Source organism: Eschrichtius robustus, chromosome 19 (genome assembly GCF_028021215.1).
Source record: "Eschrichtius robustus isolate mEscRob2 chromosome 19, mEscRob2.pri, whole genome shotgun sequence".
In the NCBI taxonomy this organism is placed as follows: domain Eukaryota; kingdom Metazoa; phylum Chordata; class Mammalia; order Artiodactyla; family Eschrichtiidae; genus Eschrichtius; species Eschrichtius robustus.
In genome coordinates this window covers 54408448-54433580 of record NC_090842.1, presented here as the reverse complement: position 1 = coordinate 54433580, position 25133 = coordinate 54408448, and the positions used below count along the sequence as shown (strand labels likewise).

The 25133-nt window shown below is 36.3% G+C and overlaps 1 protein-coding gene across 3 annotated transcripts in view; it reads right to left on the bottom strand.

The window, feature by feature from the left end:
- LOC137753377 (zinc finger protein 14 homolog) overlaps window positions 1-25133 on the bottom strand; it is a 136120-nt gene that overhangs the window by 50546 nt on the left and 60441 nt on the right. Inside the window, exons 2-5 of one of the 3 annotated variants that reach the window (XM_068528575.1) lie at window positions 16763-16848; window positions 15192-15318; window positions 13243-13335; window positions 1333-4014 (exon numbers count right to left, since the gene is read on the bottom strand). In XM_068528575.1, coding sequence (XP_068384676.1) covers window positions 2657-4014; window positions 13243-13335; window positions 15192-15318; window positions 16763-16771 — 1587 coding nt within the window. In that variant the 5' untranslated portion in view covers window positions 16772-16848 and the 3' untranslated portion in view covers window positions 1333-2656. Of the gene's footprint in view, window positions 1-1332; window positions 4015-13242; window positions 13336-15191; window positions 15319-16762; window positions 16849-25133 lie in introns of those variants that run through there. The other 2 variants (XM_068528576.1, XM_068528578.1) reach the window with 2 other exon arrangements.

Genomic DNA, 25133 nt, shown 5'->3' with positions numbered 1-25133 from the left:
TAAACTTGCTCAGTGTACCTACCTGGCATCACGTCACCCATTCCTTCCTGGGAAAACTCCAGTAAAGGTTCTGAGTCATGCTCTGCCCTCTTCCGCCTTCTGCCTCCTAACAGGACTAGGTGCTCCTTCCATGTTCTCCTATGTGTACTCAGTTCCTCCTGTTTGCAGAAATCTCCGCGTATAAGCTTCTTCCTTCATCATAATCATTTCCATGTCTTCGTGACTTACCATACCTGATTAAAGCAAATCCTGGGTACATTTTAACACAAGCATCTCAATACATTCCATACACTGTATTTAATTAATATGTCTCAAGTCTCTTTTAATTTGTAAAATTCTGTTTTTATTCTCTTAACATATATTGGTTAAGAAACTAGGGCTTTTATTTTGTGGAATTTCCCACATTCTGGATTTGGCTGTTTGCTTCTTTGTGTCATGAATTTGTTCATTTATTTCCCAAGTTTCCTGTAAACTGGTAGGTTTAGAGACTAAATTACACTTCTGAATCAATATTTTGGACAAGAATACTCCACAGGTAGTATACATCCGTTGCATTACATCAAGAAGCACATAGTCTTGCTGATTTAATTTAGAGATGTTACTATAGGTTAATGGGTTGTCATTCTGCTCTGTCCTTTAAAATCTTAGAATAATCTCTCACCTAGTGGTTTTCACATCCACTGATACCATCAAGACCCATTATTTCATAAATAAAAAGTGTGACTTTTTGGATTCTATCATTCCTTTGACCTTTATTAGCTAGAATTCTCTAATAATAAAGAAATTTCCTTCATCAACTTTTGGTTGTCTTGAAATATAGTTCATAAAGGAAAGGCAGGATAAATGCTCCATTTTCCCTTTATTTATTAATAAATGCCCTAATGTGCTCTGTAGCTGACCAATGCATTTTGTTAGAAAAAAAGGAAGCTATCACAGGCTACAGTAATCATGACAAAAGGACAAAGGATCCAAATTGAGGGGATTCCCACTGGCCAAATATAGGACAATTTGAGCATTTTTTTAAAAGGCTACAATGGATTTTTAAAAATTGATGCTGGACTTATAGGTGATTTTTAATTTCCAAATAGTTTCTTTTTATCTTATTCTTTGTTAATTGTATTTAATTGAAGTATAGTTGATTTACAATATTGTGCTAGTTTTAGGTGTACAGCACAGTGATTTGGTTACATATACACACATATATGTATATACATACATACAGTGTGTATATATATATATTCATACAGTGAATATATATATATATATATATATATATATATATATATACACACACATGTATTCTTTTAAAAAATTATTTTCCATTATAGGTTATTACAAGATATTGAATATAGTTCCCAATGCTATACAGTAAATCCTTATTGTTTACCTATATTATATATGGTAGTATGTTATCTGTTAATACCATACTCCTAATTTAATTTATCCCCCCACTTTCCCTTTGATAACCATGTTTGTTTTCTATGTCTGTGAGTCTGTTTCTGTTTTGTAAATAAGTTCATTTGTACTATTTTTAGTTTCTACAAACAAGTGATACAATATTTGTCTTACTCTGTCTGACTTACTTCACTTAGTATGACAATCTCTAGGTCCATCCATCCTCTGTTAATTTTAAATCAAATTTATACTGAGGCCAGAGAGTATAGATTGTAGAATATCTTCTTTTTTATGAAAAAATTGAAAAAGGATTTCTCACTTTCACTATTTTAACAAGAATAAGTTATCTGACATTCAATAATGGATGAGTGTTGGTGGAAGGCATTTCTATATTCACTGTGCCCATAGTCTTTCATATGGATTTTCAAGAGAGTAATATTAATGATGATAATAATAAAACAATATTTAGTAGCTTAAAACAACAACCATTTAATTATATCTCATGATTTCGTGGGTCAGGAATTTGGGCAGGGGCTCAGTTGGTGGATTTTTCTGTTCTACACGGCATCAACTGAGGTTATTCACTGGCATTCAGCTGATGGCTGGTTTGGAGGATCCAAAACTATTTCACTCAAATGTCTGATGTTTTCATGGGCAATCTGGAAGACTGGGCACAGCAGAGTGCCTCTCCTTCTCTATGTAGTCTCAGGGCCTTTCCATGTGGTCTCTTCAGCAGAGTAGCCAGACTTTTTAACATAACAGTTCAGGTCTGAACTTGAGAGGGTATTCCAAGAGATGAGGCAAAATCTACCAGTAAAGTCTGGGTCCAGAAACTAGCACAGCAGTACTTCTGCTATTCTACTGGTCAAAGTAGTCACAGTCTGCCCAGATTCAAAGGGAAAGGATGTGGATTCCACGTCTTGATGGGTGGAGTACCAAAGAATCGGCAGTAATCTTTATTCTGCCACAGTATTATAATTTTATAAATGAAGAAATTATAGCATCTAGCAGTTAAACATCTTGTTCAATATAACACAGGTAGGAAAGTGATGGGCTAGAAATGATGATGTGTCTTTCCCACATTTGTTATATTAATAGGATTAGTTTCTAGAATGAATGTGAAGATTCTCAGGTCTGAGTGATGGTGGAATATATTAAATTAACACATTCTTTTAATGATTTAAACCCCGTTATGCCAAGTCAGGTGCATGGAGGAAGCAAAAGGAACTAATTACTACATTCATAGACTAAAAAGGCTTTCTTATATTTTTACATTATGAATTTTCAGATGATGGGTAAGGTGTGAATGTTGTCTAAAGGCCTTCTTACATTCCTTACATTCATAGGGTTTCTCACCAGAATGAATTCTCAGATGCTGAATAAGAGATGAATTAAGCCTAAAGGCCTTCCTACATTCCTTACATTCAAAGGGTTTTTCACCAGTATGAATGCTCTGATGTAGAGTAAGTTTTTGGCGCAATCTAAAGGCCTTCCCGCATTCCTTACATTTATACGGTTTCTCACCAATGTGAATACTCTGATGTTGTGTAAGTTGTGAGAGTAGTCTAAAGGCCTTCCCGCATTCCTTACAGTCATAGGGTTTAACACCAATATGAATACTCTGGTGTGAAATAAGTTGTGAGTAACGACTAAAGGCCTTCCAGCATTCCTTACATTCATAAGGTTTCTCACCAGTATGAATTCTGTGATGTAGAATAAGATGATAACCACGACTAAAAGTCTTTCCACATTCCTTACATTCATAGGGTTTCTCACCAGTATGAATTCTCTGGTGGAGTGTCAGTTGCTGTCGTACTCTAAAGGCCTTCCCACATTCTTTACATTCATAGGGTTTCTCACCAGTATGAAGTTTGTGATGTACTCTAAGGCCAGAGCCACACAAAAAGGCCTTCCCACATTCTTTACATTCATAGAGTTTGTCAGCAATATTAAGCTTCTGATGTCGAGTAAGGTGTGCATACTGTCTAAAGGCCTTCCCACATTCTGTACATACATAGGGTTTCTCACCAGTATGAATCCTCTGATGGAGAGTAAGTTGTCCACGAACTCTGAAGGCTTTCCCACATTCTTTGCATTCATAGGGTTTCTCACCAATATGAATTTTTTGATGTACTCTAAGGTCTGGGCCACATATGAAAGATTCTCCACATTCCTTACATTCATAGAGTTTTTCACCAGAATGAAGTCTCTGATGTCGGGTAAGATGTGCAGTCTGTCTAAAAGCCATCCCACACTCCTTACATTCATAAGGTTTCTCACCAGTATGAATTCTGTGATGAAAAGTAAGTTGTTGGCGTACTCTAAAGGCCTTCCCACATTCCTTACATTCATAGGGTTTCTCGACAAAATGAATTCTCTGATGTGAAGAAAAAGATGAGTGTTTTTGGTAAGAGGACACTTTTTGAGATGTAATTTTCACTTGATTGAAATATTCCTCTTGTCCTTCAAATTTTCTTTTGGACTCCCAATCATTTTTTAAAATGAGTCTCTTAAGGCCATGGTTTTTAATTCTCTCCATTATTTTCCACTGGGATAAGTTTATTTCGTGAATGTCATTTTCTGAAGATAACTTCTTGGTCTCATAGTTGGTCTCCAAATCTGAAAGAAAACAAGAGAGCAAACACGCAGTTTTCTTTTTCTAAAAGTAGTAAAATTTCTACAGTAGAAATAAAAGACAACCAAAGTACTACCCAATGAAATTCTAAAAATAGTTACATAGCTAAAAAAAAAAAAAAGCAAAAGGCAACACCAGGAAAATGAGAGTTCATGCAGGAAAATGAGATTAGTGACTAAGTAAATATTTTAAGTCAGTGGTTCTCAAGCTGAAATGTGAATCAGACTCACAAGGGAGCTTGTTACAAATACTATGATTTAGACACCACCTAAACCACTTGGATCAGATTCTACAGTCCTGGGCAGTCCTATATTTAATATTCTCCATTCAATGATTTTGATGGACATGAAAGGTTGAGAATTCATACATAAATTCTTTCAACAATTTCTCTTTATTCTTAGAATAAAATCAAACTTGCTAAAAGGCCTCTGCTTACCTATAACGCATCATCTCAAACCACTGTTCTCTTTACTGCTACCTGGAGAGGCCTCTTTTCAGATCTTAGAACATGTTCCCACTTACTTCCATCGGACTTTTCAGTCTGCTCTATTTCCCCACAAATCTTCTGTTTGGGCTCTTTGCATGGCTGGCTCCTTCTCACTCTGAGGTCTTAGATTAAGTTACTCACTCTAAGGCTGAATCTACTGACAGTACTTAAAGCTATGTGCTTATTATACAGTTGACCCTTGAACAACATGGGTTTGAACTGTGCAGATCCACTATACATGGACTTTTTTCAATAAATATACAAACATATATGTGTAGAACATCATGTGCAAGACTTGTATTGAAGTGGATAATCTATCCTTACATAGGCATAAGGTGAGTGATATTTAATATAAAATTAATAATGTGTTAGCTTTCTTACTGTTTTACAACTTTGCTTTTAAAGAATTACATTACTGTACAGTGTGCTTCTCTCTCTTGTGATTGGATAAACTGCATATCAGCCTATCATCACAGTAAGTGGTTTTTTAAAACATGTAACAATGTTTCCAATACTGTTTTATAAATGTGACTGTAATATTGTATGCCAGAAAAGTTTTATGCTGATTCATTCATTACTGTATAGGCTAGGCTACCATGAAGCATTCACATCAATTACATTAGGTTACCGTAAAGCAATCATATTGCTGCTTCTTCATTACCAATGCATGAGTCATTATATCTGTAAAGAAATATAAATTTTTTTCACATTATCTTTTCATTTCTGATGTCCAGTGTTAGTAATACATATAATACGTGTGTTTATCATATAAGACAATATTGATGTAGAACTGACAGAAAATTTATCTTATAAACAGACAACATAAACTTATGGTATCAATAAATACAGTACAGTACTGTAAATGTATTTTCTCTTCCTTGTGATTTTCTTAATAACATTTTCTTTTCTCTAGCTAACTTTATTATAAGAATACAGTATATAATATATATAACATATGTGTTAATCTACTATTTATGTTATTGGTAAGGCTTCCGGTCAACAATAGGCTAATAAGCAGCTAAGTTTTGGGGGAGTCAAAAGTTATATGTGGGGACTTCCCTGGTGGTCCAGTGGTAAAGAATCTGCCTTCCAACGCAGGGGACACAGGTTCGATCCCTGGTCAGGGAACTAAGATCCCACACGCCACGTGGCAACTAAGCCCACGTGCCACAACTACTGAGCTCATGCGCCTCAAAAAGAGAGCCTGCATGCCACAAACTACAGAGCCCACGTGCTCTGGGGCCCGCGTGCCACAACTAGAGAGAGAAAACCCCCATGCCACAGCTAGAGAGAAGCCCGCGTGCCACAAAGAAGACCCAACGGAGCCAAAAAAATAGAAAGAAAATAAATAAATTAAATAAATAAATATTTTTTAAAAAGTTATATGTGGATTTTTGCGTATGCTGGGGGGCCAACACCCTAAACCCTGTGTTGTTCAAGGGTTAACTGTATATCTGCATTGTTATTATACATATATCATATACAACATAGATCTATGTTGAAATTATCTATTTATTAATTTTTCCAATTGTTATTCTGCTTATTTTCTTACCCCTAAACCTCATTAAGGGCAGAAACAATCCCTGCTTTACTCTCCATTAAATAGTAAATCCAGAGCACAAAATAGATTTCACTCATTTAATTCCTATATTTATATACTTATTTTGAATATACTTCTCTGCCTCTAACCTCTCACATCTTACTACAATGATTAAATATTTTCTTTATTCATTCAAGCTAGCCCAGCTGACTATATAAATGAAAAATGGTGGTTGTATTTTCCTGTACATCCTTCCATTGCTTATACCCTTATTTATGCAGTATTCTCTACATTGCCATTCCCTCCTTCGCATAGCTATGGGTTGCTCTTTCTTTGTCTCCACATCACAACAAAGACACTGAGAAACTCTATGTACTTAAGCTCCCTTTAAGCTTATTCTATTACTCATCCATTTTGCAAATGCTCAGTGGATTTTGTTCCTTCATCCCCTTATTCTGGTCTCCTCCCTTCCATCCCCTCAGAGGCAAGACCATTCCTTATTTCCTAGAAATGTGACTTTCAGACAGGAAAACATGTTTATACCTTACTGAAGTTTATGAAATCCTTAGCAAAAAAAAAAAAAAGACGCAATTTGTAAGTAACTCACTAATAGGGTCAAAGGGTTTTGTAGTAACTTGAGTGTGAAGAACTTGCTAACAAAGGTCATGATAGATGTAAACCAGAGGATGGTAAGCCAAGAGGAGAAATAGCCAGAGGGGAATTTAAGTGCTGAATGAGCTGTGTATGAGAGAGAAAAATGATGATGTTTTCAAATATTATAATATAGTCTGTATAAGAAAGCTGAAATCATATAGTTTCTACTAAAACTGGGAATTAATAATAACAACAAAAAAGTAAATCCACTTGGAATTTTAGACGTCTATCTTAAATAACTCTTAGATCAATAGAGAAATAAGATCCCAAATGGTATTTGTTTAAAGAAAACAATAGTAACAATAAAAAAAAATCTACATTAAATTACCTGTGAAACTGTAACCACAGTGCTTAGAAGAAAATTCAAAAACTTAAATACATGGGACTTCCCTGGTGGCGCAGTGGTTAAGAATCCACCTGCCAATGCAGGGGACACGGGATCGATCCCTGGTCCGGGAAGATCCCACATGCCACGGAGCAACTAAGCCCATGAGCCACAACTACTGAGCCTGCACTCTGGAGCCTGAGAGCCACAACTACTGAAGCCCGTGCGCCTAGAGCCCATGCTCTGCAACAAGAGAAGCCACTGCAATGAGAAGCCTGTGCACCGCAACGAAGAGTAGCCCCCGCTCACTGCAACTAGAGAAAGCCTGCACACAGCAATGAAGACCCAACGCAGCCAAAAATAAATAAATAAATTTATTTTTTAAAAAATCTTAATACATACAGCAAAAAAATGAAAGAAAAAATTAACTAAAAATCCCACCCAAAAATATTAGAAAAGCAAACTGAAGCAAAGCAGAAAAAAGAAATTAACTATATAAAAGCAGAATTAGAATAGTTAGAAAACAGAAAAAAAGAACTAACACACAAAGTAAAACCAGATTCTTTTTTTATAAATGAATCAGCAAAACAGATAACCATTAGTTAATTTAATAAAAACAGCAAAAACGCACAGACATAGAAATTAAAAAATGGCAAAGTGAAAATAATGATTAAATACAGAACATAGTTGGAAGAAAGATTACTTTGCCAATAAGTTTTAAAACACAGCTAAAATCAATAATTTTCTAAGAAAATATAGGTTACCAAAACTGACCACAAAAGAGATACAATGTTTCAACAGATTAATTTCCATAAAGCAAACAGAGATTGTAGTCAGACTTACCATCTCCTTCTTCAAGGAAAAAGCTTTAAAAAGGTTACTAAAGCTTTAAAGAACAGGCCATACAAATTCTGTTTAGACTGAGAACTAAGAAAAAGGAGGACTTCCAAACTATTTTCATGATGTAATATTATCATACTAAATCCTGTTCATAAAAAGAAAACTACACACCAGTTTTCTGAAAACTGATGTAAAAATTCTAAGCATCTAATAAAACAGTGTGTCAAAAGGCCCAGCGTCGTTTATTCAAAGAATGTTAAAGAGGTCCAGTATGGGGAAATCTATTAAGATAATTCAACACATTTAATACAGCTGAGGAAAGGGAAAAATAAAAATCACATGATCGGGGGCTTCCCTGGTGGTCCAGTGGCTAAGACTCCGCGCTTCCTATGCAGGGGGCCCGGGTTCTATCCCTGGTCAAGGAACTAGATCCCACATGCCGCAACTAAAGATCCTGCACGTGTCAACGAAGATCCCGCATGCCACAACTAAGACCCGGCACAGCCAAATAAATATATTTTTAAAAATATTTATTTATTTGGCTGTGCCGGGTCTTAGTTGTGGCTCACTGGCTCCTTACTTGAGGCATGTGAACTCTTAGTTGTGGCATGCATGCGGAATCTAGTTCCCTAACCAGGAATTGAAACTGGGCCCCCTGTATTGGGAGCGTGGAGTCTTAACCACTGCACCACCAGGGAAGTCCCAATATTTTTTTTTTAATTCACATGATCAACTCCATAGACGCTGAAAAGGCAACTAAAAAAGGGAAACATTCCTGATTTTTCAAAAAAGCTCAATAAAGGAGGAATAATTACCTCCCTAAAATGATAAAATACATATTACCTTAACAAAAAGACAGCTTTGGAGTTATTAGTCAAGACACTTAAATATCAGAAAAAAATGAGCGGTAGTCTTAAGAATTTAAAAGAAGAGATAAAACTGTATTTTCAGATGATAATTCATAATTGGAAAACTTAAGAGGTTTAAATAATATAAATAATAACAGAATTTAATAAGGTAGGAGGATATAAAAAAAAACTAATAGCCTTTATACATACATTTAATAATAAAATATGGAGAAAAAAAGATTCCAGTCACAACAGGTTCAAGAGTAAACTTAAAATATATATATAACCGTTATGAAGAAAACACTGAAACACTCATGAAGCATCTGGCATTAGATTTTCTAAAGATATCACACACGAAATCACAAGAGGGAGATTACTCTGCACAAGGGGACAGCAGTCTATCAAGGGTGTTCATGCTGAGAAGCTGAGCAGGTATGGAGACAATGGCAAACAACAGGGTAAATTCTGTATTCAAAGTAGCCAGGTATATCGAATCCTGCAGATTATCACCCCTGGGCCAGATAGCAACTTCTGTTGTCTGCCTGCAGAGTAGGCAACAGATATGCGGGCTAGGGCATGAGAGACAGGCCAGTGGCTGGTCACGTCCAGGGGATATGGCCACCTCCACAGGCCCAGTTGACAAAGCACTCCTATCTCACAAGAGTTAACTCTGTTCCAAACAAGTTTAGGCCAGTTTCACATTTTCCTGAAAGTACCCAATTTAATTAAACAATATGTAAACTTATAAGTAACTATGAGAAGAGATTGGTTCTATGAAAATGAAATTGAACACTTTGGAAAACCTGGTCATAAATACATTGTTCAAAATCATGGCTAACAGGGACATCCCTGGCGGTCCAGTGGTTAAGACTCTGTGCTCACAATGCAGGGGGTACAGATTTAATCCCTGGTCGGGGAACTAAGATCCGGCATGCCACATAGCACAGCCAGAAAAAATAAAAACAAAAACAAAACATGGCTAACAAAAACTAAGTGTGGGAGAGACAACAGTAAAAGATGGGGAAAACATAATAATCAAGAAGTGTTCTGTACTTGTTGCAAATTTGGTTCTTGTTCTACTTAAAAAATTTTTAACTAGAAATAGTAATAGACTATAAATTGTATGTGTGGTTTAGATGAAAAATTAAATAAGAGACACAATGGAAAGAAAGCCTGAGACACATGTCAAAAGTATTGACAAAGAGCTACATTTTAATGTTGAGATTAAAAATATTACTTTTATGGTATGTACATAAAATATCTAACCCATTTTTATGAATAAACAAACCAAATACCAGTCCCAATTCTGTTGGACCAAAGGATTTCTATTCTATTACACAATGCTGATGAGAATATACAAAAATATAAGACCTTTCTTTGATCAGTTAAAAATATATAAATATAAAAAATCACAAATGTGATTCCCCCGTTTCAGAGAACCAGCTTTAATTAAATGGAAAATGTCACATAAATTACCTGAACTTAGTACTTAGTCTGTTTAGGCATTTTATTATTAACCACCTTGCTTTGTTGATACAAAAAAAATTGGATATAGAAGATTTGGTTCCAAGGTAATCCTATTTGCATTTCAACACTGTGGACAGAGTACAAAGATTGGAAAATAATAAAACCTAACATCCAAGGAACTGTACTTCTGAAGTTATCAATTTTAGTCACATCCTGAATAAGGCCATAGTGAATGCTACCATTGAAAATCCTCATTCTATTCATGATCATCTTTCTGATTTCACTGAGGAAATAACAATAGAAGAATACGCTGTCCTCTCGCCACTACCCAGACCAACTTACTTGCATTCATAACTACATTGTTTTCCCTTTAATTCTCTCTTGTTCCCTGGATCCTATCCCCTTCCTCCACCCCCACCTCAAGGACACTGTTTCCAAATTTATGCCCTCTCTACTGCATCAATTTCCCCCACCTACAGAAGAATCATTCCCATGGGCACACAAACATGGTCTATTATTGCATACCATAAACTACACTGCTTATAACCCAAAACCCCAGTGTAACTACCAACTCTATCTCCCAGCTTCCCTTCATACATACTTCTTCCAGAGTTGTCTTACACCCATCTCATCACTGCCTTACCTACTCTTATTAAGTCACTCCAATCAGGTTTTCACCCTGACTCCACTAAAATCATTCTTGACAAGGTCACCAGCATTCTCCATCTTGCCAGAATCTGGGGTCAATTCTCAGTCCTCATTCTCTACTCCTTCCATTTTGAAACATTTTCTTTTGTTTTTATCAGTGGCTGCTCCTTCTGCATGTCCTTTGCGGCCCCCTCTTTCTAACGTCTGAATAGGGGAGTACCCCATGAATCAGTCTTTAGGCCTCTTCTCTTTATCTGCTTTCTTCTACCTGCATGTGTTCCTTAGATGAACACATTCAGACCCATAGATTTCAATTTTAACCATAAAGTGAAGACACCCAGATGGACATCAGGCTGTAACCTCTCCCTGAGCTCCATGTGTATATACATATTCAGCTGCCTACTCAACATCTAAAACTGGAAAAATAAAAGACAATTCAAACTTAAAATATCCAAAACAGAAACTCTCAACGTCTACCTGCTATCCTGCTCTTCCTATCTTCCCTACCTCAGTAAATTGTGCTTCCATTCACCTAGCTGTTCAAGCTAACACCCTTATCTCCTCCTTTGATATGTCTTTCTTACTTACTGCATTTATAAGTCCATCAGCATGTTCTTTTGGCACTACCTTCATACATAACCTGAGTCTAACAGCTTCTTACTACCTCCTACTGCTGCCATCTTTATCCAAACTACCATTACTTCCAGTCTGAACTGAAACTGCTTCCACACTGGTCCTTCCTACTTTTGCACTTGACCAGAGGGATCATTTTAAAACAGAAAGCAGACTATAGCTTCCAATTTCTCTTAATGATTATATTATATGGCCCTTGACTAACTCTGATCTCATCTCTTATTACTTTCCCTTCCTCTCCCCCATGTTCTAGCCATAATGGCTTTCAAACATGCAAAGCTAACTTCTTCCTTAGGCCTTTTCTATCTGCTCAGAATGCTCTTCCTCTAGAGTCAAATGGCTTGAGCCCTTACTTCACATCTCTCCTCAAATACCATCTCCTCAAAAAAACCTTCCTTCATTTGTCCACATTTCTATATGCATTTATACTTCAATAAAACTTACTAAAAGGAAGAAAGAAACAAAGAAAGAAAAGGAAAGGAAAAAAATAATGACCTTGTTTAAGATGTCTAACTTTGAATCAACAGCTGTTATTTTGGCTAAATATTTCCTGACTAAACTGAGATTATCTTATTCACTTGGAACCACTGTATTTCATTATTTTTGTAGTATTAACAGTTGTAAATATCATTTAATCAGATGATAGAAAATAAGTTAGGATTGGGAAAAACAGCATATTTTTCTTTCCTTTGGTAGAAAGTGAATCAGAAGATATAACCTTATAAACAGTATGGGCACTGAAATGGCCCTGGTGTTACAAAAGAACTTTTAGCCTAAAATGAGCCTCCTCTGTCAGACCTGAATATAACACAGAGCAAAATATAAAGTGACAACATATATCTCTATATCAAGAATTTTAAGGATCTTCTTTTAACAAAAGGTCCAAAGAGAGATGAAAATAGCACAGAGGTAGAAGCTAAACCAAGGGATCATTTTCCCTATAGTCTATTACATTCCTGTTTCTTCCTGAAATGAAGGTAGATATATACATACATGGAAAAAGGTAAATAAAAATGATATTCTGTAAACTAAGGATCTATCTTCTAGAGTAATTCACATGAAACTTCAGTTGCTGATAAAACGTATGATATTATTACCACGTCAAGCACACTCATCTCCACAGTCTTCTATTTCCCATTTTAAATTTTATGAGAAAAGTTAGGGAAGAAAGGCTTTCCTGACCATAACTAAAACAGCCTTCCCATCCCATACCATTCTCTATTCCCTTACTGTGCTTACCTTTATTCATAGTACTCCCTTATTACCTAACATATTTTCTATTTACTTACAGTTACTATGTTTCTGTAAATCAGGGTAAATCCTCATAGGGACAGGGATTCTAGTGGTTTTATTTACCACTGTATTGATGGTGTCCAGCATAGTGCCTAGCTCAGAGCCCAGTTGGTCGATCGATCTATCTGTCTGTCTGCCTATCTATCTATACATGCAAAAGAAGAAATCAAAATATAGATAGAATAATATTGGGAACAGAGAGCACCTTTCCATACCTCATGCCCCCTTCAAAGGGGAGGAAAATTAGAGAGAACAACAACAATAAAAAAAGGAGAGTGGTAAATAGGATACAGTAGTACTATTAGTAACCCCAGCTAAGTCCTTAATTTGCTCCCAGGGTCTCAGACCTTTTCTCCTTAGGCCATGGTCTTTCAAAGTGGGCTTTCTAAACAACATCAGAAGGGTGTGCCTCTTCCCTAACTAGCAGGGCAGTTTTCTCTGGTGATGGTTTCCCCTATCTTATTAGCCCTCACTTACCTGGATATTGTCTTCTTCCTTTCCTCACTACTTTCCAGGGCTCTTTTCCTTGCTCCAATAAGGAAATCACATCTGGTTTAGAAACGAAGCATCCTGGACAGAAGAAAAGAAATGTAAGGTAACATGGAAATAAAAAATAAATTCAAAATTACTTTGATTCAGTCTTGGTTAAAGTTTTAATAAACTATAGGTCAAATGGTAATTGATAAAGCCTTCAGAACAAAGAAAAGTGAGATGATTAAAAAACATCATGTTAATATTACATAAGAAATGGAGATTGCAGAGGGAGGGAAAAGGTCTTATTTTCATTTATATTCACACAAGTACTCCTTTTCTTGAGAGCAACCGTGGTTGATAGACATCTGGGTTCAAATTTTGCCTTTGCCATAACCCAGTAGTGCGACCTTGGACAAGTTACCACTATGCTTTATCTTCCTCACCTATAAAATAGGGATAATTATAGTACCTATCGTACATGATTGTTGTGCAGGTTATATTAATATATATCCATACCTAAACATTGCCTAGAATATACACTAAGTGCTACATATATTTTATTAGCTATTATTTACTATAATTATTTTTTTTTAAACATCTTTATTGGAGTATAATTGTTTTACATTGTTGTGTTAGTTTCTGCTGTATAACAAAGTGAATCAGCTATATGTATACTTATATCCCCATATCCCCTCCCTCTTGCATCTCTCTCCCACCCTCCCTATCCCACCCCTCTAGGCGGTCACAAAGCACCGAGCTGATCTCCCTGTGCTATGCAGCTGCTTCCCACTAGCTATCTATTTTACATTTGGTAGTGTCATATGTCAATGTTCCTCTCTCACTTCGTCCCAGCTTACCCTTCCCCCTCCCTGTGTCCTCAAGTCCATTCTCTCTACGTCTGCATCTTTATTCCTGTCCTGCCCCTGGGTTCATCAGAACCTTTTCTTTTTTTTTTTTTTTTTTAGATTCCATATATATGTGTTAGCATATGGTATTTGTTTTTCTCTTTCTGACTTACTTCACTCTGTATGACAGACTCTAGGTCCATCCACTTCACTACAAATAACTCAATTTCATTTCTTTTTATGGCTGAGTAATATTCCATTGTATATATGTGCCACATCTTCTTTATCCATTCATCTGTCGATGGACACTTAGGTTGCTTCCATGTCCTGGCTATTGTAAATAGTGCTGCAATGAACATTGTGGTGCATGACTCTTTTTGAATTATGGTTTTCTCAGGGTATATGCCCAGTAGTGGGATTGCTGGGTTGTATGGTAGTTCTATTTTTAGTTTTTTAAGGAACCTCCATACTGTTCTCCACAGTGGCTGTATCATATAATTGCTATTTTAATGAGAGGAAAATAAGAAGTTTCCTGAGGCACTTACTGTTTTTTCTTAGGATATTCATACAATGTTACATGCAAAGTTCTTGGATTTTTAACTTTTAATCATAAAAGTAGGTTGGAGTGAATATGTTTGTTTATTAATATAAGACATGAGTTCTCTTGAACTGTAAATAAATCCGGTTGATACAACTTACCACTAAAAAAATTATATGTTCATCTGAGAGTCAGAGAAAAACCAAGATATAAGGTCTAGCTATTTTCCTTATAGGTATACCAACAAACAACAAAACACCTATAGCAATTCTGAGTTCGGATACAAAGTGAAGCCTGCTTTCTTTGACACTGGTAAGGTTGTAAATCACCCAGATTTCAAACCCAGTCCTTTCATCATTAAGGAAGGCCTGAAGGCCACATAAGGATGGGAAAGATGAATATGCTTAGTGAAGGTGCTCACTTCCAAACAAAAAAAGCTCAAACCATTCCCTTGAGAACAGGGAGCAGAAATTTAGATAGTTTCTTGAAAGACATTCCTGAAATTTCCAGAGAAGAAAGCTAATTTTGCAGAGAACAGAGTCTAAATTTCTGGAGGCAGATAACCTTACCCAATGAGACCAAGTTGCTGTAGTTCTCCAACATTACATCTCTATACAAATCCCTCTGTTCCAAGTCCAGGTAGTCCCACTCCTCCTGAGAGAAATCTATGGACACATCACTGAACATCACTGATCCCTGAAATGACAAACCATACAACTGAAATTAAAGAAAATTTGTTTTAAGATGGAAAGAGAAAAAAATGGAAGAGATACTGCAGGAAATGGATCATAGAGCAAGCAAACAGGCTTGGGCTGGAAGCCTGTAACACAGTAGTTAGGAAATGAGTGTGCTTAAAGCAGGATGCCTATATGTTCCTGAAGGATCCTGTTGTTACAGATACAGCCTCTTGTATACTCTAGCATATCTTAACTATCCAAACACATCTGGGAAAAAAAAATAATCAGTATGTATGTATGTGTGTATGTATTTATGCTGTGCCAGGTCCTAGTTGTGGCATGCGGGATCTTTAGTTGCAGTATGCAGACTTCTTAGTTGCAGCATGCGGACTCTTAGTTGCGGCATGCATGCGGGACCTAGTTCCATGACCAGGGAGCAAACCCGGGCCCCTTGCACTGGGAGCGTGGAGTCTTACCCATTGGACCACCAGGGAAGTCCCTCAGTTTTCTAATTGAATGAAATACTGTGTATAAGTCTTCTGCCTGTTATATGTCTCCCTCACAAATTCTCAAAAAATGTGTTCTTCTACCCTTTCCCCTTAAAGAACAGATTTTTTAAAAAAAGTTTTCCTATGATATCTCTATGTTGGAAAAGGATCCAAATACAATTAAAAATTTCTTCCAAGTTCATCATTGAATCAGATCATATCATAAGCATTTCCCCATTTATGACAAATTCTTTAATGAAATTTTAAAAATTGGTTGTATAATAGTCTATGCAATAGATATCTGCATGATCTTCTTATCTATCATTTTCCATCCCTCACTGTATGCATTCCTTGTTCCTGAGTTAGAGGATACTGATGTAGATTCTGGATACTGGTGATCCAGAATCACAAAGATGTCATTCTAGACTAGCTCATCCTGTTCCAATATAAATGGTATACAACTCTTAGGGATTTCCAGAGAAGATACTTGAACTCTCTGCATGCAAGACCCAACCATAATCCTCCCTAGTCCTAAAAGCCTCATAAACATGAGATCTCACCATGTACTGAGGCTGAGGTCAACCAACAGCAAATCTCACCTACTTGGAAAACTCAAGTTTGGAAAAATTTAGCGTTTTCCCATGAGCAGTCAAATGGGCCCATACTCTCTCAACTACTCAAAAGAGATGGTGAAACGTCTCCCTAAAGGGATTTCATTTCTGCTCCACTGCAGCTTTTAGCAGAAGACTGAGCACATATAAGAGATGCTGAATGATTTGTTCAATGAATACATGAACAATGACTGGAAAAAAGCGGACTCACAAGAAGGGCATTGTACTATTTATTTGGCCTCATCTCTCACTGGATCTGGAGGAAATGGGTCCTTAGATGGGGCTCTGATAAGTAAAAAGTTTCAGGATAAAGAAAAGTTTATAGGACCTTAACTTCCAGAAGGTGAAAGAAACAGCAACTTACATGGGCCATGGTTTAGAAATTCAAGAACTGGTCAGTCCTCCTTGGGGTTTACTTGCCTGGAGAAGCACAGTTCACAGAGGCCAGAGCTAGGGGGAGAAAAAGGGGGCCATGAGATAGGCCTCAGAACTCTCAAAACGACTCAGTTTAATATATTCTTTCCCCTCCCTGGACCTCCCCACCACACACACACACACACACACACACACACAGAAATTTGAGGAGGTATGGACAAATCTAATCCCTACTGATAAATTTCAGGGCTGATAAGGGACCACATCATCTAAACCAGAATCTCTTTCAAAACCTCACAAGCCTGCTTAAATTAAACAGATACAAAGAGAGAAATTCATAGGACTAATGCTAGCAGCCGTTACCACTGAGAAATTACTACACTGGCAGCCCTGCCTGCCTGCAGTCAGAACAATAACTTCCAGAATCCTCTGGGCTCATCACTATTTTCAATCAGAATCATCCACATTGCTTTCCTGGATGACTTCATTTGTCATTCTGCTTCTTACAACCTAGGCTGAAGAGGTGTGGATTCATGTTCTCAGCAGTTAGACAATAACACATATCTATTTGTCAAGACTTTCCACAAGAAAATGAAATAAAAGGCATCCAAACTGGAGAGGAAGAAGTAAAACTATCTCTATTTGCAGACATGATATTATATATAGAAAATCCTAAGGACCCCACAGAAAAACTGTTAGAATAAAAGAATTCAGTAAAGTTGCAGGATGCAAAATCAATTTACAAAAATCAGTTGCATTTATATCTACTAATAATGAACTATAAGAAAGAGAAATTAAGAAAGCAATCCCATTTATAATTGCATCAAAAGAATAAAATAACTAGGAATATATTTAACCAAGGAGATTAAATAGACCTGCACACTGAAAGCTAGAAGACACTGATGAAAGAAACTGAAGATGACACAAATAAATAGAAAGATATTCCATGTTCATAAATTAGAAGAATTAATATTGTTAAAATGTCCATACTGCCCAGAGCAATCTACAGATTAAATGCAATCTCTATCAAAAATTCCACTGGAATATTCCATGGAACTAGAACAAACAACCCTAAAAGTTGTATGGAACCACAAAAGGCCCCAAATAGCCAAAGCAATCTTGAGAAAGAAGAAAAAAGCTGGAGGTATCATGCTTCCTGATTTCAAAATATATTACAAAGCTACAGTAATCAAAACAATATGATATCGACCCCCCCAAAAAAACCAGCTATATAGGTCAATGGAACAGAATAGAGAGCCCAGAAATAAAATCCATGTGTACATGATCAATTAATTTACAAAAAGGAGCCAAGAATATACAGTGGGAAAAGGACAGTCTCCTCAATAAATGGTGTTGGGAAAACCAGACAGCCGCATGCAAAAGAATGAAATTGGACCACTATTTCATACCATACACAAAAATGAACTCAAAATGGATAAAAGACTTGAATGTTTAAGACCTGAAACCGTAAAACTCCTAGAAGAAAACACAGGAGGTAAGTGCCTAGACATAGGTCTTGGTGATGATTTTTTGACACCTAAAGTAAAGGCAACAAAAGCAAAAATAAACAAGTGGGACTACATGAAACTAAAAAGCTTCTGCACAGCAAAGAAATCATCAACAAAATGAAAAGGCAACCTACTGAATAGGAGAAAATATTTGCAAATCATATATCTGATAAGGGATCAATTCCAAAATATATAAAGAACCTATACAATAGCAAAAAACAAAAACCTTGATTAAAAAATGGGCAGATCTAAATAGACATTTTTCCAAAGAATTCATAACAGATGGCCAACAGGTACATGAAAAGATGCTCAACATCACTAATTGTCAGGGAAATGCAAACCAAAACCACAATGAGATATCATCATACACCTGTTAGAATGGCTATTATCAAAAAAAAAAAAAAAAAGAAATAACAAATGTTGGCAAGAATGTGGAGAATAGGGAACCTTTGTGCACTGTTGGCAGGAATGTAAATTGGAAAGGAAAACAGTATGGAGGTTTCTCAAAAAATTAAAAATAGACCTACCATATGATCCAGCAATTGCACTACTAGGTATTTTCTGAAGAAAATGAAAACACTAATTTGAAAAGATTTATGCACCCCCATGTTCACTGCAACATTATTTACAACAGCCAAATTATGGAAACAACCTAAATGTCCATCGATGGATTAATGGATAAAGAAAATGTGAAACACACACACACACAGGGATATTATTCAGCCATAAAACGAATAAAATTTTGCCATTTTCAACAACACAGACGGACTTTGAGCGCATCATGCTAAGCAGAATAAGTCAGACAGAGAAAGACAAATACTGTATAATCTTGCTTATATGTAAAATCTAAAAAACACAAACAAACAAGCTCTAACCAAGCTCACAGATACAAAGAACAGATTAGTAGCTTCCAGAGGTGGGGGGATGGGAGGGGTGGAGAGGGTGATATGGTTGAAGGGGGGGCAAAGGGACAAACTTCTAGTTTTAAAATTAATGTCATGGGTTGTAATGTATAGCATGGTGATATAGTTAATATTTATATATATAATATAGTATTGCATATTTGAAAGTTGCTAAGAGAGTAGTTCTTATCACAAGAAAAAAAAATTGTAACTATGTATGTCCACAGATGTTAACTAGACTTACTGTGATCATTTTGCAATATATACAAATATCAAATCATTATGTTGTACACTTGAAACTAAAACAGTGTTCTATGTCAATTATACATCAATTAAAAAACAGAAGAGAAAAAAAGGACTTTTATATGATAGGTATTTTATATGTTAATTGTATCTGCAGGATTGCTATGTAGTATTGTAATTATCCTATCTATGCAATGGATCAGAAAATTCACACTAAAAGAAGTGAAATCACTTGCAGAAATTCAGTTAATAAGTAGCAAAGCTGCATTTGGAATCCTTATTTTTCTAACCACAAAGTCAGCTCTCTTTCACCTCTAGCTCTTGCCCCTGAAACCCAGAATCTCTTGTCCCAGTGAGAGAAACATGAGCAGGTATGACTCACTAAAAAATAGAAATAGCACATCAAATTACCTAAAGATATTAAACCTCATTTTAAGAGTACTGATGCCCATATTAGCAAGTTTGTAAGGATATGAACATTCTAACCTGTAGACTGCACAAAATTTAAAGTAGGTACAAGCAGCATTTAAACCATGAAAACCCTTTGATGCAGAAATTCTAACTTATGGGATTAAAGAAAATATTAAATAATTGTATATATGGACAAAAATGTAAAAGTGTGCTGACAGACATTATTCCTAGGGGAAAAAAACCTTTCCAGAACTGAAGCATCCTTCAGTAGGAATAGATTTAATAAATTATAAAGCATCCATAGCATGAAGAAACTTTCCATTTAAAAATTATGATGTAGGGCTTCCCTGGTGGCGCAGTGGTTAAGAATCCGTCTGCCAATGCAGGGGACACGGGTTCAAGCCCTGGTCCGGGAAGATCCCACATGCCCCAGAGCAACTAAGCCCATGCACCACAACTACTGAGCCTGCATGCCTAGAGCCCGAGAGCCACAACAAGGGAAGCCCCCGCAATGAGAAGCCTGCGCACCACAATGAAGAGTAGCCCCCACTCGCCACAACCAGAGAAAAACCCACGTGCAGCAACGAAGACCCAAAGCAGCCAATATAAAATAAATAAAATTTTTTTTAAAATTTTTAAAATAAAAATAAAAATTATGATGTAGATCTTTAATAGGAAAGATGGAAATATGTTTACTACATGTTGCTGAGTGAAGAATGCAGGTAACAACAGTTGTGAGTACTGTGATACTGTCATGGCAGGTAAAAACACCTATATGTATCTATATATTCATGTATGTGCAAAGTAATCACTAAATGCTAACCTTTATTATTAAAATAATTTTTTCGATTGAGGCATAGCTGATGTAAAATATTGTATAAGTTTAAGCTTTAGAAAATACAGACATACAAAATATTCAAGATATGCAGTCTTTAGAAAAATAAAATGAAATGGATATTATAATTATATTTGTAAAGTATACATATATATTGGCATAAAGAGGTACTAACAGGCATCGACAGAAAAAAATCTGCAAAGATTGCTTATTTCTACATTGTGATCTTAATTTTCTTCTTTTTGCTTACATTTACTTCATAATTTTATATGGCCATATATACCCTTGAAATATATATATATTTTTAAAAATTTTATAAACAGGAAGTTTTTCTTCAAGTAGGTGAAAGGGATTTTTTAAAGCAGTCATCCCTTGAACTTGGAGGAAAAAAGCTGCTATTTTTTAATTTATTTCAGCTCCCAATATCTGAACCAACTCTATGATTTCTAAGTTTCTGCTGCTTCTCATAACTTTTTGACTGATGAATTTATCTTGGTTCTGAATTAGTCATTTTAGTTACGATGCCCTCCAAAGAGCTAATGAATTGTCTTTGTTCTGTTGGTCTCGCCCTGCATCAACATCATGAGGAAAAAATAAACTGTGAGAAAAAGCTTATTACATAAAATCCATTGACCTCCACAGAAATCTGATGGGTTTGGTACTATTTGGTCACAACCTGATAGTGCTTGCTATAATCAGATGATGTCTCCTTTCCAGGAACTCCCAAGCCATGCCATCAGACTTCTTCATTGACTTTATTTTAGTCTTACTCCTGTAGAGGTTTATCTACCTTGATAGACAAAAAGCAACTTAAGGATTTTAGTTACCGTATTTTCCCCAAGCACTAGCACAGGATCTGGCATGATATGAGTTCTTTTTAAATGTCTGATAATTTAACCTAGAAATTCCAATTCTAGGAATTTATTCTTAGGGAATATTTGTAAAAGTATACACAAAGAAGTATATGCAAGGAAGTTCTTCAAAGAATAATTTATAACCAAAAGAATACCTAACAATAGTCAACGAGCTAAATAAATTATGTTCCACTGTATGATGGCATATTATACAATTATTAATAATGATGATACTAGTTCATATTAATTAATGAAGAAAGATATCCATGATAAACTGCCAAGTACACTAGGCAGACTAAAAAGAATATGCACAATGTTGGGAGGTGATTGACTCTCACATATGAAAAACACAGGCTTTGCTGTCAGGATGCAGGATGTGAATCTAAGCTCTGACAGTTATCAGCTAGGAGGCTTTGGACACGTTACTAATTTCCAGTGCCTCTGTTCCCTCATAGACAAACTGGAGAATAACAGTATCTAGGGGACTTCCCTGGTGGTCCAGTGGTTAAGACTTCACCTCCCAATGCAGGGGGTGCAGGTTCGATCCCTGGCCGGAGAACTAAGATCCCACATGTCTGGAAGCCAAAAAACGAAAACATAAAAACAGAAGCAATACTGTAACAAATTCAATACAGACTTTAAAAACGGACCACATCAAAAAAATAACAGTATCTTATAGGGTTGTTGTGAATCGTTAATATAATACATATAAAGAACTTAAAGCAGCTTATTATAAGCACTGAATAAAATGAAAAACATGACATGTCCTTCATTCTATTTATTAAAGAAAATTATCTTTAATAATTTTTAATTAAAAATTTAAAATTTTTGATAAATCATCTCTAATAATTATTTTTTTAAGGAACATTTATTTTTTGGCCTCATTGGGTCTTCATTGCTACGTGCAGGCTTTCTCTAGTTGCGGTGAGCGGGGGCTACTCTTCGTTTCAGTGCGCGGGCTTCTCATTGCGGTGGCTTGTCATGTTGAGGAGCATGGGCTCCAGGCGCGCAGGCTTCAGTAGTTGTGGCACGCAGGCTCAGTAGTTGTGGCTCACGGGCTTGGTAGTTGTGGCTAGCGGGCTCTAGAGAGCAGGCTCAGCAGCTGTGGCGCATGGGCCTAGTTGCTCCGCGGCATGTGGGATCCTCCCGGACCAGGGCTCGAACCCGTGTCCCCTGCACTGGCAGGCAGATTCTCAACCACTGAGCCACCAGGGAAGTCCTCTAATAATTTTAATACTAGAATGCCCTTTCTCTTTTTTCTTAACAGTAAATTTTTTGAGATTTTCACAACTGGTCTTTCTTACAACATCAATAAATTTTAGAACTAGGCTTGAGAAAGTAATTAACAAAAATCAATATCTCCATAACTAAGAAGTGTAAATTCTTGAAAAGTTTTTCAAATTAGAGGGGAACCATTGCACTCCCCTTTACCCTGCATAGGCATAACAATATAATAAATCTTATGACTGCACTGGATTGCTTTTTCAAAGTGTTGGAGAGTCTTTATCTCCTTAAATAACCAATTTTTATGATTCTATTTTGCAAACCAAACATATGTACACAAGTGCACAAAAAAATATTTGGAAAAACAAACATCAAAATTGTAATATTCATTAACTCTGGATGATGGGACTAAGGGCATTTAAATTTTTCTTCTTAAAACTTCCTTAGGTTCCTGTATTTTTTTTCTTTTTACAATAAACCTGCATGAATTCTATCATCAGAAACAAAAATTACTATTTCCATATAAATAAAATAGATGGGAGAGGGAGTACCTTCCAGTTGTTTAGAGAAATGTGAGTCATAGGCCTGTGACATGAGAGGGTTCCACACACACACACACACAAATTAGTATGGCAGAAATAAATAACTGTTCTTTTACTGTTCATCAAAACGATAAGCTATCTTCACAATCCTTCTCCTGTTACTGAACACAATGAAGGTAAACAGCATTCCCAAATTTAGAAAGAGTATACCAAAGCAGACAGAACAGTATTTGGTATACAACAGATGCTTTACCTCCTCCTTTCTCCACTGAATAACTAATTAAATTTTTATATTAGATATATCCTTGCAAAATCTCACACAAATCCCTAGTTTATTAAAAGGAATTCATACATAACTAAAAATGTCTTGAGTCATCTTGTTCAAAACTGTAACTATTGCTTAAAATTGATCATTTTACTTCTTTTCCTTCCCATGAGTCAATACCAATGGCATAAAATCGCATCACATGGATGGAATGTGATTTATTTAATAATTTCCTATTATTAGACACATTTTATTTTCTCTTATCTTACCTTATTTTATTTATTTTTGTCTGCACCATGCAGCTTACAGAATCTTAGTTCCCTGACCAGGGATTGAACCCAGTGGCCCATGGTAGTGAAAACGTGGAGTCTTAACCACTGGACCCCCAGAAAATTCCCATAGATACTAATTTTATATAGTTCTTATTTCAAAGAACATTCTCAGACATTACAGTCTTTGATTCTAGGCCAATGGATATGAATCTTTTTGGGTCATGTTTGATAATCTCATTAAATTATGGACTTCCTCCCCAGAAAAATGGCATATTAACAACTATTATAATTTTACATACAATCTCAAGGGGTTTCTGGTAAAGTGAAAGCCCCAAATGGATTTAAATTACCACTAGTTAAGAATTCCTATTCAAACCATTTGAGCACCTCATTTTTTTTTTTAAGTTTTATTGGAGTATAGTTGCTTTACAATGTTGTGTTAGTTTCTACTGTACAGCAAAGTGAATCAGCTATACCTATACATATATCCCCTCTTTTTTGGATTTCCTTCACATTTAGGTCACCGCAGAGCATTGAGTAGAGTTCCCTGGAGCACCTCATTTTTTTAAACTAGGAAATGTTCAACACAATTAGCACGGTATTTCCATTTTTCCTGATCTATTGGAGGCAGATGGGGAATTGCTCCAAACCACCACTTAACAACAAATAGCTAATGTTTATCAAGTACTTATGAAGTATCAGGCACTGTTACAAGACCTTTACACATAGTTGAAAAAAAAAAAAGAAAGCTCTCAGAAGTAAGGGGAAGTATCTGCCACATGGATATATGCATATAGGCACTAGGGAGGGGAACTAGATATCAAGTTAATGGACAGGTCATATTAAGCAGAAGGAAGCAAATGTTCCCAGGTCCTAAAAAATAAAAATGCATTTCACAGAACAAGAGGAAATACCCACTCGTCTTGACCTTGACTTTGAAGTGGGCAATTGCAATTCATTCCTCCTCCTCATCAGAGCCCTTTTCTTAGTTTGACAAGACTCAGGAAGAAGGGAATCTTAAGACAATATAGGCCTTTCTTGGAGCCCTGCCCACGCCGGCTAAATTAGGGCACGCCACGACCACATCTGTCCCCACCAACCACCACCCACGCAAGCCCAGAGTAAGGAAGAGGAAGAGTACTGACTCTTCCCAGTATTAGAGAAAAGCCAGGGTCACGGCTGTGCGGGACTGGAATTGGACTTCAGAGAGGGAATTCCGTGGCTCCGAAACCTGCAGGTGGAAAGTGCGGAGCTGTGTGAGCAACCGCGCGTGTGTGTCCGCGCGCGCCCGCCGGAGGATGTAG